The sequence below is a fragment of the Eucyclogobius newberryi genome, unplaced genomic scaffold (assembly GCF_026437365.1).
Source record: "Eucyclogobius newberryi isolate DKJ021-1_F unplaced genomic scaffold, fEucNew1.0.hap1 SCAF_1, whole genome shotgun sequence".
Taxonomy (NCBI): Eukaryota; Metazoa; Chordata; class Actinopteri; order Gobiiformes; family Gobiidae; genus Eucyclogobius; species Eucyclogobius newberryi.
In genome coordinates, this window is record NW_027315723.1 from 31,372,908 (window position 1) to 31,390,004 (window position 17,097).

Sequence of the window (17,097 nt, forward strand, 5' to 3'; positions counted from 1 at the left end):
TATCAGCAAAGCCGCAACTAAGCTGGCCTTGTGTCCTCAGTGTGCAGGAGGGAATATTATGTGCTTGTACTCGCACACAATGTAACTAAATATTGTACCTAAATAATGCAGTTCGTTTTTATTATTAGTACATCGGCTACACAATTAATTACACAAGAGTAAACCAGACCATTTTGCATAATGTATTTTGCATGAATCTTGCAGTAACACTGGTAGAATAGATTGTGAAAAAGCAAAACTGTTGGGATGGAAACTTAATTTCAGTGCAAGTGATATTCAACTCAGTACTTGTGCCCGAAATGAGTGAAAGTGGTGTACATTAGACTTAATTTGGCAACAACAGCACAATATATATCGTATTTTCCGGACTATAAGTCTCACCGGAGTATAAGTTGCACCAGCCAAAAATGCATAATATAGAAGAAAAAAACATATATAAGTCACACTGGAGTATGAAATGCGGTTGCTAGTGTGAAAATAACAAATTATATCACATATAAGTCGCTCCGGAGTATAAGTATATAAGTATAAATATAAGTAGCACCCCGGCCAAAACTATGAAAAAAGGGGCTACTTGTAGTCGGTAATCATGTTTTCATTATTTTTGATGAATAGAACAGCTGCTGACACAGGATGGGTGACTGGCATCTTTTGGGCCGTCTACTGGACAAGGTGCAGAGCCACTCCACGGTCGTCGGCAAAGTTTGGCTCACTGTGCTGTTTGTGTTTCGCATCCTGGTCCTCAACACGGCCGCAGACAGGGTACGGTAGCAGCAACGCCCTAATCTCCATCTGTTTTTCTTTTCGTCACTCACACCGCGTGTTCGTGACTTCTCGTTTGTGATACAGGTTTGGGGTGATGAGCAGTCGGACTTCATATGCAACACGCAGCAGCCCGGGTGTAAGAACGTGTGCTACGACCTGGCCTTCCCCATCTCCTACGTGCGATTCTGGGTGCTGCAGATCATTGCCGTGGCCACTCCCAAACTGCTTTACCTTGGCTATGTTCTTCATGTCATTCACGCTGAGAAAAAGGTAAGAATTGTCAACTATACACATCTTTTATAGAGAGTGTCTTTTGTCAGTCAGCCTAGAAGATAAACATACTTTTCTGCAAGGTTAATTAAAACCACAAATATATATTTCAAATGGTAAGTACATTTTTACAACTACCAGTTCCAGCATAAGCAATGGAATATTGACTTATTGTTTTCACTCATCCAAGATCATGTTAAAATAAGTGAGATGATTACGTAAAAGTGCACTATATACCGTGTTTTCAGGACTATAACACGTATAAGTCGCACTGGAGTATTAGTCGCACCACCGGCCAAACTATGAAAAAGGCCTTATAGTCCGGAAAATACGGTAACTCTGGTGGAGAGTTAGCCACCTGCTTGTTCTCATGGAGATGCTTTGCCTGGAATGTTCCACAGTAGAGCGTTAAACCTCACTTGCGATCCTGGTAACGTCCTCAGAGCTTGCAGCCGAAACAAGTCAAGAAAAAAATACAACGCGCAACAACAAATTGTCAGCCTTCAAGAAAAAAAGAGAGGTTTCTCGATCTTACATGTACAACTGCAGTTTAATGCTATACTGCGGAACATTACAGGCAACGCTAGAACATCTCCATGGAGACAAGCAGGCCAGAAAAGCCACATGGTGCACTTTTATGAGCATCGGGAGCAGTTTGAAATCACCCCAGACTCAAAGTTCATACATTAAACGTGTCTGTGCAAAGCGTTTGTCCTAACTTGTGCCATTTTCTATGTTCAAATCCAAACATAAGAAGAGGATGAAAAAGGAGATCGAGTTCGACGGCCAGGACTACAAGCTCCCAAAGTACACCAAGAGCAACGGGAAGATCAGCATCCGCGGCCGGCTCCTGCGCAGCTACATCTTCCACCTCGTCGCCCAGATTCTGCTGGAGTCTCTGTTCATCGCGGGCCAGTACCTCCTCTACGGCCTGAGACTGGAGACGCAATACGTCTGCGTCCGATTCCCCTGCCCGAACAAAGTCGACTGCTTCCTGTCCAGGCCCACGGAGAAGTACGTTATCATATGGTTCATGCTGGTGACAGCGTTGATATCCCTGGCGCTGTGTTTGCTCGAGTTCTTCTACATGCTCTTCAAAGCGACGAAAGAGTGCGTGTCCCGGAGGCAGGACTACACCGTGACGCCCGTGACGCCGCCGCTGAAGGCCTACAAGAGCCACGAGGAGATCCTCCAAAACTGTGCCAACCTGGACTTGGAGATGCAGGGCAGGAAGACGGCGTCGGGAGGGGCTGTGAATGAGGTCGCCAAGAACGCAGAGAATAAGAAAATAGGGCAAGTTTATATCTAACGCTGGGGTTTTCTCGAATGGCAGGCTCGGACAGTGGTGCGTGGAAGTCTCGTGTCTTTCAGGATCGTGGTAGTTTAGGTGTCATTTTGATTTAATTCAGGCATTGGTCAGTCCAATTTAAGTCCTGACGTAGACAATTTGAACCCTGTTTATCTCAGTTTGTACCTTTATATTCAATACTTTGAGCTAGGGCTGTAACCAGAGATTATTTGACTAGTCAAGCGATTATTTCTATTGAACATTGAGACTGTTTAAATACATGATTGACCGAATTATGGTTGAAACATAGTGCCTGGTGCTGCCTGGTGGTCGAGTGGTTAAAGCGGCAGCACATATGCCGTGCTCCATGTGCAGCCGGCCGCAGTGTCGTGAGCTCAAATCCTGGATCAGACAATTTACTGCATGTCCTCCCTTCTCTCATCCCCATTTCATGCTAAACTGTCCCATCTTATAAAGCCTACGGGCCAAAAAGATCCTTTAAAAAATATACATAAATATGGTGATTGAAAGCCTCTAGATTGAGAATATTTACGAATAAAGTGTATTATTGATGAAAATCTGGCATTTGTCTGATATTTTGATCAAATAATGTCTATATAAGGTCTTTTTGCTTGTGTTTTAGAGTCTGTATAGTCCTGATAACGATTGCAATGATAAAAATAGTTATTATTTTTTATAGTCAACTACTAATAACAATTTGTCGAATACCGTAATCTTTGCAGCCCAATAACCAATGAGAAAATGTTCCACGATCTTTGAGAGGAGGGGAGGGAGAAGTGGCCAGCTTTTGCAAACAGATCTGAGTCCCATGTTCGTTCTGCAGTAACAATGTAATGCTAGAGTATGATTACAAGTTTGTTTTTGGGTCAATAAAGACTACATTCTTACTTTATCACTTAATGTTGATGAATGTAGCCTACTTGATACAGTATCTCAGCATAAATCAACAGTTGCATCATTCTTTCCGGCTAATCCATAATCCAGGCCATATGCAATAACGAAAAGTCCTAATATAGGCATTTTTTAAATTACGTGTCAGACTGAAGATTCTCCCTGCGTGAGCATCCACCTGTCAATCATTACACCTGCTGGTTTTGGGCTTGTCTTGACCCTGGAGCAGATACACGGCTGTTGTGCAATGCCGTCCTCACCAGGGTTTCTGATGCTCCAAGGTCCACTGCAGTTAGCGATCTGTCCACGCCACACACAGAAGCAGTCCTCTGACAGGTCATCAGGTAAGAGACCAGCTTTTACGCTCCTCAAAACCAGCACAAAAGGAGAGAGTTTGTGTGAATATTTGGACAAAACATGTTTATAATGTTGTGTATTTATTTTGTGTCTATTAACGTGATTGTCATTGGTTTACTCAGTTGTTGAAGTGCTCAGAACTACTTCGACATGATTGAGTGAACGTTATTATTAATTAAGTGATCTTTAATTTTAACTAGGCAAAATTAGAATACTTCTAGATGTCGCTGCATATAATTTGAATGTGCGTAATATACACTACTAGTGGGATTGTTTTAAATAGTCACTATTGATGATATCGGCAGCTTACATTAAAATTAAAATATGTTGACAGAGCCTGATTAAAGACATTTAGTCTTTTTTACCTTTCTACTTTGGTCTTGTCAACATCTGCTTATTTACAGCTTTAAATTCATGTGTAATTCCCATTCTTTTAAGACATGTGTTTATGCTATGGTAGTGTGTCTTTTTTAACCCTAACCCTTGTTTTTAACTCTTGAAAAAAGGCCAAGAAAAAGTGTTGTAGATGTACTGTTATATAAAACAAATTATTTTAAGGGGAATCTATTGGAGAGGGATGTATTCTTTTGATTGTTCATTTATTTATGTATTTGCAACCTCAAAAGCCTAACTGATTTGATTAAACATTTTATTAAACAATTACTAACTTCTCAACAATCAAAGTTATAGAAACTGCTTTTCCTTTTACGTCAGCAGATCGATTATCTATTAAAGTCTAATTTAACAGGGTGTGGTCTGATAGGACAGCAGGGCGCAATAGTTTCTCGTCTGAAAAACTGATAATACAGGTTTTGCTGTGTGCTTTGTCTTGACCAGAGAGTGAACAACAGCAGCAGAGATGGGAGACTGGGGCTTCTTGTCGTCTTTGCTGGATAAAGTCCAGAGCCACTCCACTGTCATCGGGAAGATCTGGATGAGCGTCCTGTTCCTGTTTCGTATTATGGTCCTGGGAGCCGGGGCAGAGAGTGTTTGGGGTGACGAACAATCAGATTTTGTCTGCAACACACAACAACCTGGTTGTGAGAACGTCTGCTATGACAGGACCTTCCCCATCTCGCATATCCGCTTCTGGGTCCTCCAAATCATCTTTGTGTCCACGCCAACGCTGCTCTATCTGGGTCATGCCATGCACATTATTCACAAGGAGAACAAACTCAGGGAGAAGCTTCTGAGTCCTGGTGGCAGCCGTTTGGTCAAAATGCCAAAATACACAGACGATAAAGGGCATGTTAAGATCAAGGGCAATCTTTTGGGAAGCTACATTACACAGCTTTTGGTTAAGATCATAGTAGAATCGGGTTTTATTGTGGGACAGTATTACCTGTATGGGTTTGTCATGGTGCCAATGTTCCCCTGCTCCCGAAAGCCTTGCCCTTTCACCGTGGAGTGCTACATGTCCCGTCCGACCGAAAAAACCATCTTCATCATCTTCATGCTGGTGGTAGCTTGCGTCTCCTTGCTGCTGAACGTCATTGAGGTGTTCTACCTGCTCTGCACCAGGGTCAAGTGTGGATCCAGGTCTCAGGTCCATAAGATCACCTCACCGGAAAACCCAGCCAGCCTGTCTGGTCCACGATGGCCGACCTCAGAAGACGCGCTCAAGCAGAACAAGCTGAACCTGGAGATGGAGAGCAACCAGAGCATCGGTGGAAGCCTTGATGGGGCCAAAGAGGAGAAGCGGCTGTTAACTGGACATTGAAGAGCCCTCATTACGTTCATATCATCAATAGGACTGCACAATGTAAAAAACAATAGCAATGCAGTAACTGGCACTACACTGTACTGTGTAGCCCCAACTCTATATTTTATAATATGATGAACTTAGCATTCATGCATTGCCACTGTAGAAATACCACTGTGATTATGTGAGTTTTGAATTGGTGGTTGAATTTTTTTTAAACTAATCATGGAACGTATGCAATATGTTTGTGTATTAAAGTACAATTAAAGGCAGAATTGTCCACTTAAATGTGTCTTTTAAGTTATTGCCATAAGATGTGTAACTAATTCATTAAATTATGAAATTTGAAATTATTCGAAATTATTTGAAATTCATTTTCATATTTTTTCTATGTTGATTGTTTTCAATAAAATAGTTTGATAAAAATATCTGTATTGTTGCATTGTCTTATATAAGTTTACACCTACAGTAAATCACTTACTCGGCAGGTGAAAGTTGATAAGAGTGTAAAAGTTCACTCTCATGTATCTTATCATCGTTTTATGTATCAATATACAGCGTCCAGTACTTATTCAGACGCTGTTTCCGGATGCCCGTCCAAGGTGTGCAAGATTTAAATGATGCACATGAAGCAACTGACACAGACAAAGTTACTTATAAATCTGGTGCATCAGTAAAATTTTAGCCAAAGCACTAGGAGTAGTAAAAACACAAAAAAAAAACAGGATTGAGCAGTAAAATAAATAGAGTGCTATGATGCTAATATTATTCGCAAACGCAATTATAAAATGAGTCGTATTTGCAGTGCAGTATTGTCTTTACATTTATTCAAGTAATAATATTAAGTACAGTTTTCCTGAGCCATGTTTTCAGTTCTTGTAGTGGTGGTATTTGGTCTAAAATATATGACATGTACAACACTAATAGTAATTTAAAAGACAGCATTAACGTAGGAGTATAATAAAGAGGAGAGGGATGGGGGAAAGTGTAGTAACAATTGCAGTAGTAGCAGTAACTTTATGACTAAGCAGGTTTAAAGGACTGGCTTTCATTACCTTCGTCAAAGTTGAAGTTAAGGTGATGATCAATAAAGGTATCAGGTAATTGGTCATTTATTAACACACATGTAAAAATTATCAAAAGTTTTTTATTACAGAGCCAATCATTAACCAGACCACTCCCACTGTTTTTCCAATGCTTTGCCCAAAAAATGTCCTCAGATTTATCATTCCCCGATGTCAGGACAACGTGACAAGGTGCACGCTGCACAAGTGGCACAAGTTGCACAATAACACTAAATCTAAAGTTCAAAGTTTGATAGACAGGATTGCTTTGGCAGAGTGGTCCCTCTGTCAGTGAGCTGAAGAGCTGCTGCAAGTCTGTGTGTCCCGACTGGCATTTAACTCAAAGGTAAGAAACAACATTTAAAGTATTGTATGAAGTAGTACTTTTTTATAAGTAGGCTTGTGCGATATTGACACAAATCCATATCTTGATATTTTTTTGGAGTATCTTGATAATATTTAGACAATAATGTCAATCCAACAGAAATGTGCACATTAAAAGTATTAGTTGAGATTTAAGCCAAAGACTAATGGTAAATGACAATACAATTACCAACAAAAGACTTTTAAATTATACCTAGTTGTTTTTCATCTTTAATCTGTTCTTTTTCTATCAATTTGTATTATAAACAATATACTCAATAAATGTATTATATCAATACAAATAAAATAAAATACACAATATTATCGATGTTTCAATAATCTGCCGACCTCTAATTATGTGTCCTGTAATCATTTTGTCATTTGATTTACGGAACAAAATCTATTTGCATTATGATTACATTTGATTCCAATGAAGTGGTTTAGCCAACAAGACAAGTATATAAATTAACAAATTAACATTTGAAATCACTATTGATAAAGACATTGATAATTATAGACTGCTCTGTATGGAACACACAGAAGGATTTCTGTCATCTACAAGTGGTAAACAAACTTGTCATCGAACCCTCATGGTCACATGTATGAGTCCTACTCCAACATACTTAAGATAAAATCAACTTAATTTGTCCCACAATGGGGAAATTCCAGTGTTGCAACACAAATTAGGTACAGAAACAGATTAGGCACAGAAGTAAATATTTTTTTTAAAAACCGATAATTTATAAAAAAAACAGATAACTTATAAAAAATAGATAACTTGTAAGAAACACTGGTAGAAAAACTCCTTACTCTACTCTAAGTATTTATTTATTGATTTACTTACTTACCGTACAAACTTACCATACTAATTCACTAACTTACTTACTTACTCACTAACTTACTTACTTACTTACTTACTTAGCTTATTCATAGTTCTTTAGTACTTTTGAAATTGACAAAGAATAAATAGGCCAATGTAATTACCGTAACCCAAGTACGTAAGTAATTAAAGAAATACAAATATACCACACAAGTTATAACTAACCTTATTTTCTTATTTATTTCACTTCATAAATAACTTGCAAAGCTTTTAGACGTAAACTCCTTGCACCCGGTTTGCAGGCGCCATGGGAGAGTGGGGGTTCCTGTCGTCGCTGCTGGATAAAGTCCAGTCCCACTCCACTGTGGTGGGCAAAGTGTGGCTCAGTGTTCTCTTCATCTTCAGGATCATGATCCTCGGAGCTGGAGCAGAGAAGGTCAGAGTTTATGCAATAAAAGTGAAGGCGATGAAGTTCTCCATAAACCATTAAAGTGTTTTCGTCTTTCAGTCACTTCAGTAAAAATAGCGCCATCGGCTGGCCAAAAAAAGAATCAGATGTGATCAAATTACTCATAAATGTGCAGAAATATAACCTTATACCCTTATTATAATTACATAACATAATTACATTTTTGTTTTTGATTAGCGCTGCATGTTTTACTAGGAACAATTCTTATTTTGCGTATCTTCAAAACAACATTCACAATTTTATATACATGGCAATATATTGCCCACCTCTAATTAAGTGGCATTCCTAAATGGTCAGTACTTCTTGGAGTAAATGAGGATTGGAAGTAAATTTGGCAGGTTTAGAGAAACATTGAATATTAGTCTTTACAAAAGTGATGACTATTGTCCCTGGGGTCCAAGACCACTTGAATGGGAGACCACTGGAACGCGTGGTATGACGGCAGTGAGTAATTGGTGTAGTAAAAGTGTGTGAGTAATTGGTGGTGGTCGGAGGGGCCCAATGGCGCAGCTTGGCAGCCTCGCTTCTGTCAGTCTGCCCCAAGGCAGCTGTGGCTACAATAGTAGCTCACCATCAACGAGTGTGGAGTAAATTATTAATGCAGTGTAACGTGTCTGCTAAAGAAATCCAATGATACAAGAATGAATTAAGACAGCACCTTAGAGAGACTAAAAGAATACTGCAACGTGCAAATGACACAAAACATAACTTCAACTATGCACTTATAAAATAGAAACATAATAAAATAATAAGAAAAGTTTTATTAAAGTATGTTTGATTTGGCAGGTGTGGGGCGACGAGCAGTCCAAGATGGTGTGCAACACGAAGCAGCCTGGTTGTAAGAACGTGTGCTACGACCAGGCCTTCCCCATCTCTCACATCCGCTTCTGGGTCCTCCAGATCATCTTTGTCTCTTCTCCGACCCTCATCTATCTGGGCCACGTCGTGCACGTCCTCCACAAAGAGAAGAAGCAGCGAGAATACATGCAGAGTACCACCCACAGCGAGAAAAAAGTCAAAATTCCCAAGTACTCCGACGAAAAAGGCAACATTGAGATCAAGGGGAACCTACTAGGCAACTACATGACATCAATATTTTTCAGAATCCTCCTGGAGCTGGCGTTCATCGTGGGGCAGTATTATCTCTATGGGTTTGTCATGCAGCCACTGGTTGTTTGCCAACGTGACCCTTGTCCGTACATCGTCGAGTGCTATATGTCTCGGCCCACAGAGAAAACAATATTCATAATCTTCATGTTAGTGGTGGCTTGTGTTTCCCTGGTGCTCAATGTGATGGAGATCTTCTACTTGGCCTGTGCCCGCTCCAAAAGACGATCCAGGTCCCGGAATGCGTCCGCCCTGGCCCTCCAGCCGCGCTTCAACGGCAACAGCCTCATGCAGAACGAGAAACTGAGCCTCACGAATGTCAGCCACAGCAAAGCATGAAGAAGTGTGGGAGACTTGAGAACTTTTACCACATATCTAACATTCTTTAAGGTCATTCTTTTTGCAATGTTTCAATAATAATTCTTGGCCTGATACAACATATTTGGGTGAATTTGATTAACATTTACTTTGTTTAACGACTCAGAGGGGAAACCTTTAGAATCCATTTCAAATCAGTATAAAGGGTTAGCACATGGGTGAGGAGTGAGTTGAGAAGAGAATGAACATTGAATCAACATTGAATCTATTTTTTTTCTCAGTGTTTTTGACAGTCCATGTGCATTTTTGAAATAAGATTTTTTTTTTACTAATGTTCTATGTTTTATACACTTTGTGTTATATGAATTTTAAAATGTCCCAATTTAACAAAGTAGGCGACTCTTGTACTTTCAATGTATATTATTTCTATGGAAGAAAATGTTAAATAATATTACATAACAATTTTCACATAGGACTTTTTGTGACACTCAAAGATGCTTAAGAATCATCTAAAGAGGCAGGAATGTACTTAGAGGAATCATCTGCAGAACTGATTATTAAAGTGCTGCACAAATAAGTTATAAATAAATACAGGATTTGAAGGAGAACATTTTATGTAAATCATTTAAGAAAACTGATGAGAACTGATGACTACATGGTTATGGATCATCAGTGAAGCATTACTTGTACCACAAAGTACCTGCACTTCCCTGAATCAGGAACTTGATCTTAATTTTAAAACTAGTTTTTGTAATGAGCCACGTTACTTTTGTTAAAACAAAAGTCATGTCTTTGGAGCTGCAGGTGGAGACAGTAATGCTTCACCGATGGTGAAATATTTCATTGAAAATCATCAACATGGAAAATGAGTAGGAAGCTGTTAATATTTTAGAATAAACTTAATTCAGTCATTTTATAATCTTTTTATTTGGATGCATTTTGGAACAAACTGTGTTATCATTACAAAACAGGAAACCAATGGTCCTGGGACTCCTCTGCCCCACACTGGGACTCCTCTGCCCCACACTGGGACTCCTCTGCCCCACACTGGGACTTGCTGATGTGTCTCTGAGCTGTGGGAGCACAGACACTCAACATGTGAACACTTTGTGTGAGCTCCAGTCGCTCGTGTTGATGGACAGAGATCTGCTCATGTGGAAGTTCTCATCTGGTTGTTGCGCAGTGTTACTGATCCAGACCCCACTGTTCACTGGAGCCCCATCAACCAACCAGGCCCCCTGAACAAAGGGCCCCCTCTGATGGACAGTCAGGACAGGAACAGTGAGGTTACACCATCAGTGTCACGTTGCAAGGGAATCCTTTACAAAACACAAATAAAGAATAATTTGAACAATATAATAAAAATAACATATTAATGTTTTACAAATGCATTATTTTATATGAGACTGATGCTTAAAATATTACTGTTACTTTTTTTTTTGCCAAGCAAGTAATGCCTGATCTCGTCAGCTCTCTGAAACTCGTCAGGGCCTGGTTAGAATTTAGATGGGAAAACACTGGAGCACCACAGTGGTCCACAGTGGTGCCTCTAAAGGACATGTCGTTACACTAATAATAATAATAATAATAATAATAATAAAATAATTTGTCTTTAAAAAGTAGCTTAAATACTTTATTGTGGTTGTCCTATGTTTTATGTGCAACCATGTGGCTAGAAAATAGAGCTGTGTTGAAATAATCGATTTTCCGATTTTTAATCGATTTGCATATTAATGACCGATTATCGATTCGTACGTCCAAAGATCGATTTTGTTTTTTTTTGTTTTTTAAATTAAAAATATTTTCTACATTTCCCTCAGTGAACTTCAATCTAGCTTCAAGAAAGATAATTCAGGACTCCTGGATTATATTTCTTGAAGGTAGATTGACCCTTAACCTTTTCATCAGTCTTCCAGTATCAGTAACTACCAATACTTGTAAGATTTGCTATTTAATATTGATATAATACTAGTTTTAAAATGTTGCTTCTCTACACAGTCATGAAGTGAAGGAAACAGTTCAAATACATTTTTAATTTTTAATAACAGTAACCCCCGGATCGAATCGAAATCGGATCGAATCGGAAATCAGATCGAAATCGGATCAAATCGGATGGAATCTGAGAAATCGGAATCGAATCGATTCTTGAAATTTGAATCGAAACCCAGCTCTACTAAAAAGACAATTTTATTTAATAAGTTAACATACTTATACTTATAAATAACTCACTTAATAGTGTGTGAATACATATCCCATGACATGAGGTTATTGCTTTTGGTTTACGGTTTAGTTTAAGTCACTTTTCCGTCACAAAGAGCTTGGTGCCTCGTCCGAATACATGCTCTTTAGCAGCCACGTATTACAGTTAGAAACAGCTGAATCCGCTTCATCCACATCAATGATGATCAAACGATAATCCCTTTGAGATTGACAACGAGGTGTGAATTTAGAACCTGAAAACCCAGGGCTGTATTTTGTAGTGTCCCTGTTATGAAAAAAAATCTCAGAATATGTTCGTACCAACGGGAATAATTTCAGACCAGGGCATAGTACAGCTGCTGTCAAAGTTAAAAAAAATATATTGTTTTTGCACAAATCTTTTGGCAACAATAATAGCTCCATACTCACACACACTCTTCCAGTTTAACAACTCTAAAATACCCTTCCCCTTAAGCGCCAGCAGATGTCGCTGTGCCCTCACTTGTAAATGGACGACCGGAAGTCCCGCCCCGGACCTTTCCTTTTCCTCATCGTGAAAACAAAAACCAGCTGTAGCTGAAGATGGCCGCGGTGACGGTAGCGGGGCTCGGCAATGGGCTCGGCAACGGGCTTGACCCGCACACTATGGAGCAGAAGAAGTTTGACTACTTCTCCTCCATCAACCCCATGGCCAAGAAAATCATGCAGGAGAGGGAGAAGATCAAAACAAAGATCGGCTCGACGTGGGAGAAAATGACTCCGGAAGAGCAGGATGAAGCTATTGATAACTGGATGATTGACCCGCACATCCGAGCCAGATACGCCATGCACCGGGTGGATCGCGACGAGGTGCTTTGTTACCCCAAACTGCTCATTCAGACGGGCCAGAAGATCGTCCACTTTGGAGAAGAGGTAACTGGAACTGATGAGCTGGTTTATTAGTAAGGTTTAGTTCGATTGTTGAGATTGACGCCACGTAGCTGCCCAAACATGAACGTGAAAAGCTGACGCAGCCTACTACCATAAAACATATCAAACTCTTCTATTGTTCTACAGTAATATTACTAAAACAACAAGACAATTACAAGACCTTTTCAATTGGCACACACTCAGGTTAGGCTGTGTCAACAACATCATATGGTAAAATCCTTAATGAATTCAATTGATTTAGGATATTACCTGGCAAGATGAGCATTCTGCACCTTTCTCGTGGGAAACCAAGGTAACTAAACAGCAGCTTGGATATTCATTTTGTTCTTGATTCACCCTTAAAACTAACAGATTTGATTGTATACACATTGTACATTTTCAGAGCCAGTTGGACTTTAGCTTGGCCCCTGGTTCGGCAGAACAGTGTTCTTCTGTCTCGCAAGCAGATTCAAAGGCTCAGATTCAAAGACCGACCAACAAAACAACGGGAAATAAGGTATGGCTCATGAGGAGAGGCCTGTAATTTGTGACTATTTCATTATCTAAAATGTTCTTGTTCCTGTCTCGTTTGTCAGGTGAATGTCACTGAAAGCAGAATGCCAGAGGAGGAGTCGTCTTTCTGGAAGATCAGTGCAGAGAGGTCCAGGTTGGAGGGGGAAAAGGCTAATTTCCAGTCTCTCACACCGAGTCAAATCAAATCACTGGAGAAAGGAGAGAAACCACTTCCTTCGTATCTACGGCAGGTAAATGACAAGACATAGCCTTGACTTTTATTTGTGGAGTTTGCATTAGACGCTAAGGCAAATCCTTAATCCTAAGGCAAAACAGTGGAGCAATCTGTGCCCAAAGAACTTTGGTTTAATCCTCTGACTGACTCAAACTTTTCTCATTAATTGAATGGTGGCTTCAAATTGATGATTTATTATTCTCCTGTTACATTAAAAAAAAGGATTATATATTATTAGAAAATGTTTGTGTTTGAAAGCATGACGAAATGGCCCTGTATTAGTTGCAGCTCTGTTTTCACAAGAGGCTGCTGTAAATCCAGCCAAACATTTGCAGTGTTGAGCTCTCTTTGAACGTTGTAACTAGTAAGCAGATGGCAGACAGTTTTCAAGCTCCTGTGAAGTACTTCAAAGTTACTAATGAATGCGACAATGGCGAAACTAAAATCTACTTTTGGTTTTACGATTTAGTTGTATATTATTATAATTACATATTACCTTTCAACCTGCTTACGCTGTGTTACATGTTAAAACAGTTTCAAATTGAAGAGTCCACTACAGATTCATTCAACACAAAAGGTTGTTACTAACTATATGACTATGGGCAATACAGTGATTTGTATTGTGTTTGCAAATACCATCCAATTTAGTCCCATTTTACTGTTACTTTGGTTTAGCATTTGTAGAGTTTATACCACATAATTTTGATTAGTCCTGGATATATATTTGTGTTTAGTCGAGCTTATGTAATTTCATTTAAAGATTGCTGATCACTCTTCTGTAACGGCCGATCACTTTGAATCTCATCCAACTCCGCCGATCTCCCATAGGAGACGTCTGTGACAAAGGAGCTTGAGCCAGTGGCAGAGCACCAGCTTCCTCCTCCTCCTCCTCCAGCCCCGGTGAAATCCATCAAACATCGGGCCCCTAAACCCCCCGCCCCCCAGCCTCCCGTCGCCGTCAGTGCCACGCCCGCATCCATCTCCATCTCCAGCACTCCTGCGCCTCCCGTCAGCGTCTCCTCCACAGTGGCAGGGTGGGAGCGGTCACAGAGCACGCTGCCCTCGGTCAGCAACACTGTGGATGAGGTTTTCTCCTCCGGCCCTCGGTCCAAGTCTCCCTCCATCCCCACCAACACGGAGAAGAAGGACAAGCAAGAAGAGCCAGTAGCAGATGGCGGCAGTCCCACATTCTCCCAGGTAAGCGGCGCAAGAGTAACTGAGGAAAAATTAAACTAATAAGTAACTAACTATCGCTGTAACTAATTGTAGAAGTCGACTGGTCAGTGATTTATTTTTACTTTTTTAATACCCAACAAGTTAAATACATTATCAAGGCTAGATAAAGAATATATTAGTGTATTATTAACATGTTGATTTAATAATGTCACTGGTTTTGTATAAAAGGTATTTTTGTATGCATTTATGGTCCCAGTTATTTATTACAACTATCAAAAATTAACTGCAATTTTTTATTTTTTATTTTTTTTAAGTCTTGAGGCTGGCGATATGCCAAAAATGGAATATCACCATTATACTGCAATTGTTGTTTTGAAAAATATACAAAATTAGAATATTGGGTGTTTGTTTATAATTTAAACACAATTACAAATATGCACAAAAGTGGGCAGAAACCTTATTATTATCAAGTGATATTTCTGCACTTTCGGGGTTCATTTTATGGTCTTTTTATGGATGTTTTGTGCAGTATTTGAACCTCAACTAGCAATTTACAGACACATTTTGAACATTTAAGAGAAAAGTACTGAATCACAATATGTCAGTAGCAGATTGTCACAGGAATGAGCTGATGATTACATTTGTATTGCCACATTGCACAGCCTTTATAGCTAACCAGGCATAACATCATGACCATTGGGCTAATGTGCAGCGATTTCTGTAAAAATAACTCTGTGTGACCTTTTTGTCAGGACCAACACCTATTTTACAACACTAGCGCTGACTTTGATATCGACCTAGTCATCTAACCATCACTATTTAGCTCTTCAAACTTGCTCACAACAAACTGCAACACAATGTTCTGGTGGCTGTTTTAACCTTTGAACAATTATGTCCGTTTAGCGTGTTCAAAACAAACTGTCATCCCGTTTGTTCTTCATCCTCAGTTCAATACAAGCAGCTCGATCCTGAAGACGGGATTCGACTTCCTTGACAACTGGTAAAACTCGGAGCCCTTTTCGCCGGTCTATTATCCTCGGTATCACTCTGAAGAAGGACCACACTGCCATGACACTACGCAACTCAAACTGTTCCCACCTGTATCCAAGCAATATTGACCTCTGTACTTATGTATGTATTTGTGTTTCAAAAAGAAAAAAATAGTGGCTTGTTTAGACCCGATTTCTTGACATTTTGCTCTTTTCCTTCATTATTTAATCACCCTTTTGATATGTATTAATTGCATTGCCTTGATTCAGGTGAAATTCTTTGGGATATGAACAAAATTTGCATCTACTAAGCTTTCTAACGTGACGTCGCAGGTTATGCTGCGTTTTGTAGTATTTCCAACTAGTATAAGAAGTATTATGTAGCTGCAGCTGTTCTCGCTGTAATTGAAGCTTTAATCGGGAAAGCGCAGATTGTTATAGGACTACATTTTATAACCCATAATCAAGAGCGTGTGTGTGATTTATCTTGTTCTTGCATCGAGAATCCGATGACTGCCTAAAAGTCCATCCATCACTGTCGACGACTGCGTAGCTAGCTAATATGAGCGTAGATATCAAGACAATCCAATGAACATGTTTGTAGAGGAACAGAATATCAAATCAACCATTGTGCTTTCCTGCCCCCTTCTCTCAGCTAAACTATTTTTTATTATGTTATTTACTGTACTGAGAATGTGCGTGTCGCAGGGGGTGACTTGAAGCGCAGCACTAACGGGATTACTTATTTTATACTCTATTTTTGCGTTTTTGTTACAATTTATTTAATCATGCATTTATTTTTGTATTGCTATATCTCATTATACTATGATTTGAGTTAAAACGGCTCGCTCTGCTACATTCTTGCTACAAACTTTAATGTTAAAAGGTGAAGGGAAGTACCACAAGCATATCAATAAGTGAGCTCACATTGTGTCACTTTATTAAATGTGGAAAAGTTAAAGTATTTCAGTAGCACTTGTAAAAAAATAAGATTCTTCTTTGTTTGATGAACCTTAATATTGCATCTGGTGAGACATTTCCATCATCACCTGCCCAGCCCCCTTCACCTTTGACCCCTGCGTGTACGAAGCAGATCGTGTACATCGTGGTTTAGGACGGGCACGAAGTGACTTGTACCACTCGTGTCATAGAGAACTATTTTACTGACTTTTATATTTGTCCTCTTATTATATCCTATGCTTTACATGTAGTACATGTAGATGGCACTTGTGGTGTTTTGAGGGTGCAAAAGTATAAATAAAAGTCTGAATATATCTTGTCTGGCATGAAATCCTGTTATGCAGTTTCCATTTGACTCGAAAGGGTTATAATTCACAAGGAAAATGTATAATTCTGCTGTATGTTAACTTACAAAATTAATAAATGGCACTAGACATAAGTGAATATTACAAATAAATAACAGCGTGAAATGTAAGGAAAGAAAATCCTTTGACTAACTTTCCAGACAACCACAAAATCTGCTTAATTTCCACAAAAATGTCCAAATTCCTTTACTTTTTTTCTTATTTTGGCTTCTTCTACATTGTATAACTGGCACTAATGCAAAAAGTCACACCAGAAGATATTGTTTGCAATGTTTTAATGCTTTTTTGTTTTTTTAAATTGCCAAAAAGCAGCGTA

The 17,097-nt window shown here is 39.3% G+C and overlaps 4 protein-coding genes and 1 pseudogene across 5 annotated transcripts; 4 read left to right on the forward strand and 1 right to left on the reverse strand.

Annotated features, from left to right (window-relative positions):
* The first annotated feature begins 599 nt into the window (after nt 1-599).
* gja11 (gap junction protein, alpha 11) lies at nt 600-2,359 on the forward strand. Of its 2 annotated transcripts, none has more exons than XM_072443601.1 (3): nt 600-762; nt 850-1,035; nt 1,790-2,359. In XM_072443601.1, exons 1-3 carry the CDS (start codon nt 634-636, stop codon nt 2,342-2,344), a joined length of 870 nt encoding a protein of 289 aa, XP_072299702.1. In that variant the 5' UTR covers nt 600-633; the 3' UTR covers nt 2,345-2,359. The 2 variants fall into 2 exon arrangements, with proteins under 2 accessions (XP_072299702.1, XP_072299710.1); XM_072443609.1 differs by having other exon boundaries at nt 1,793-2,359.
* A 1,107-nt stretch (nt 2,360-3,466) lies between these two features.
* gja13.1 (gap junction protein alpha 13.1) lies at nt 3,467-5,582 on the forward strand. Its single transcript, XM_072443624.1, has 2 exons — nt 3,467-3,579; nt 4,430-5,582. Exon 2 carries the CDS (start codon nt 4,452-4,454, stop codon nt 5,310-5,312), a length of 861 nt encoding a protein of 286 aa, XP_072299725.1. The 5' UTR covers nt 3,467-3,579; nt 4,430-4,451; the 3' UTR covers nt 5,313-5,582.
* Nucleotides 5,583-6,544: 962 nt separating this feature from the next.
* On the forward strand, nt 6,545-9,461 carry LOC140358644 (gap junction Cx32.2 protein-like). Its single transcript, XM_072443638.1, has 3 exons — nt 6,545-6,704; nt 7,844-7,977; nt 8,797-9,461. Exons 2-3 carry the CDS (start codon nt 7,849-7,851, stop codon nt 9,454-9,456), a joined length of 789 nt encoding a protein of 262 aa, XP_072299739.1. The 5' UTR covers nt 6,545-6,704; nt 7,844-7,848; the 3' UTR covers nt 9,457-9,461.
* Nucleotides 9,462-10,358: 897 nt separating this feature from the next.
* On the reverse strand, nt 10,359-12,186 carry LOC140363750 (immunoglobulin kappa light chain-like; annotated as a pseudogene).
* Nucleotides 12,186-16,730, forward strand: cunh1orf198 (chromosome unknown C1orf198 homolog). Its single transcript, XM_072443651.1, has 6 exons — nt 12,186-12,546; nt 12,806-12,856; nt 12,947-13,060; nt 13,140-13,307; nt 14,120-14,488; nt 15,415-16,730. Exons 1-6 carry the CDS (start codon nt 12,217-12,219, stop codon nt 15,469-15,471), a joined length of 1,089 nt encoding a protein of 362 aa, XP_072299752.1. The 5' UTR covers nt 12,186-12,216; the 3' UTR covers nt 15,472-16,730.
* Nucleotides 16,731-17,097: the final 367 nt, after the last annotated feature.

Bases quoted from the DNA above. Each gene is read 5' to 3' on its own strand.
- gja11 (XM_072443601.1), top strand. From the start codon at position 634: ATGGGTGACTGGCATCTTTTGGGCCGTCTACTGGACAAGGTGCAGAGC. The intron at 763-849 runs GTACGGTAGCAG...TTTGTGATACAG, and splicing joins TCAACACGGCCGCAGACAGG to GTTTGGGGTGATGAGCAGTC. The intron at 1,036-1,789 runs GTAAGAATTGTC...TCCAAACATAAG, and splicing joins TCATTCACGCTGAGAAAAAG to AAGAGGATGAAAAAGGAGAT.
- gja13.1 (XM_072443624.1), top strand. From the start codon at position 4,452: ATGGGAGACTGGGGCTTCTTGTCGTCTTTGCTGGATAAAGTCCAGAGC.
- LOC140358644 (XM_072443638.1), top strand. From the start codon at position 7,849: ATGGGAGAGTGGGGGTTCCTGTCGTCGCTGCTGGATAAAGTCCAGTCC. The intron at 7,978-8,796 runs GTCAGAGTTTAT...TTGATTTGGCAG, and splicing joins TCGGAGCTGGAGCAGAGAAG to GTGTGGGGCGACGAGCAGTC.
- cunh1orf198 (XM_072443651.1), top strand. From the start codon at position 12,217: ATGGCCGCGGTGACGGTAGCGGGGCTCGGCAATGGGCTCGGCAACGGG. The intron at 12,547-12,805 runs GTAACTGGAACT...CAATTGATTTAG, and splicing joins TCGTCCACTTTGGAGAAGAG to GATATTACCTGGCAAGATGA. The intron at 13,061-13,139 runs GTATGGCTCATG...CTCGTTTGTCAG, and splicing joins ACAAAACAACGGGAAATAAG to GTGAATGTCACTGAAAGCAG.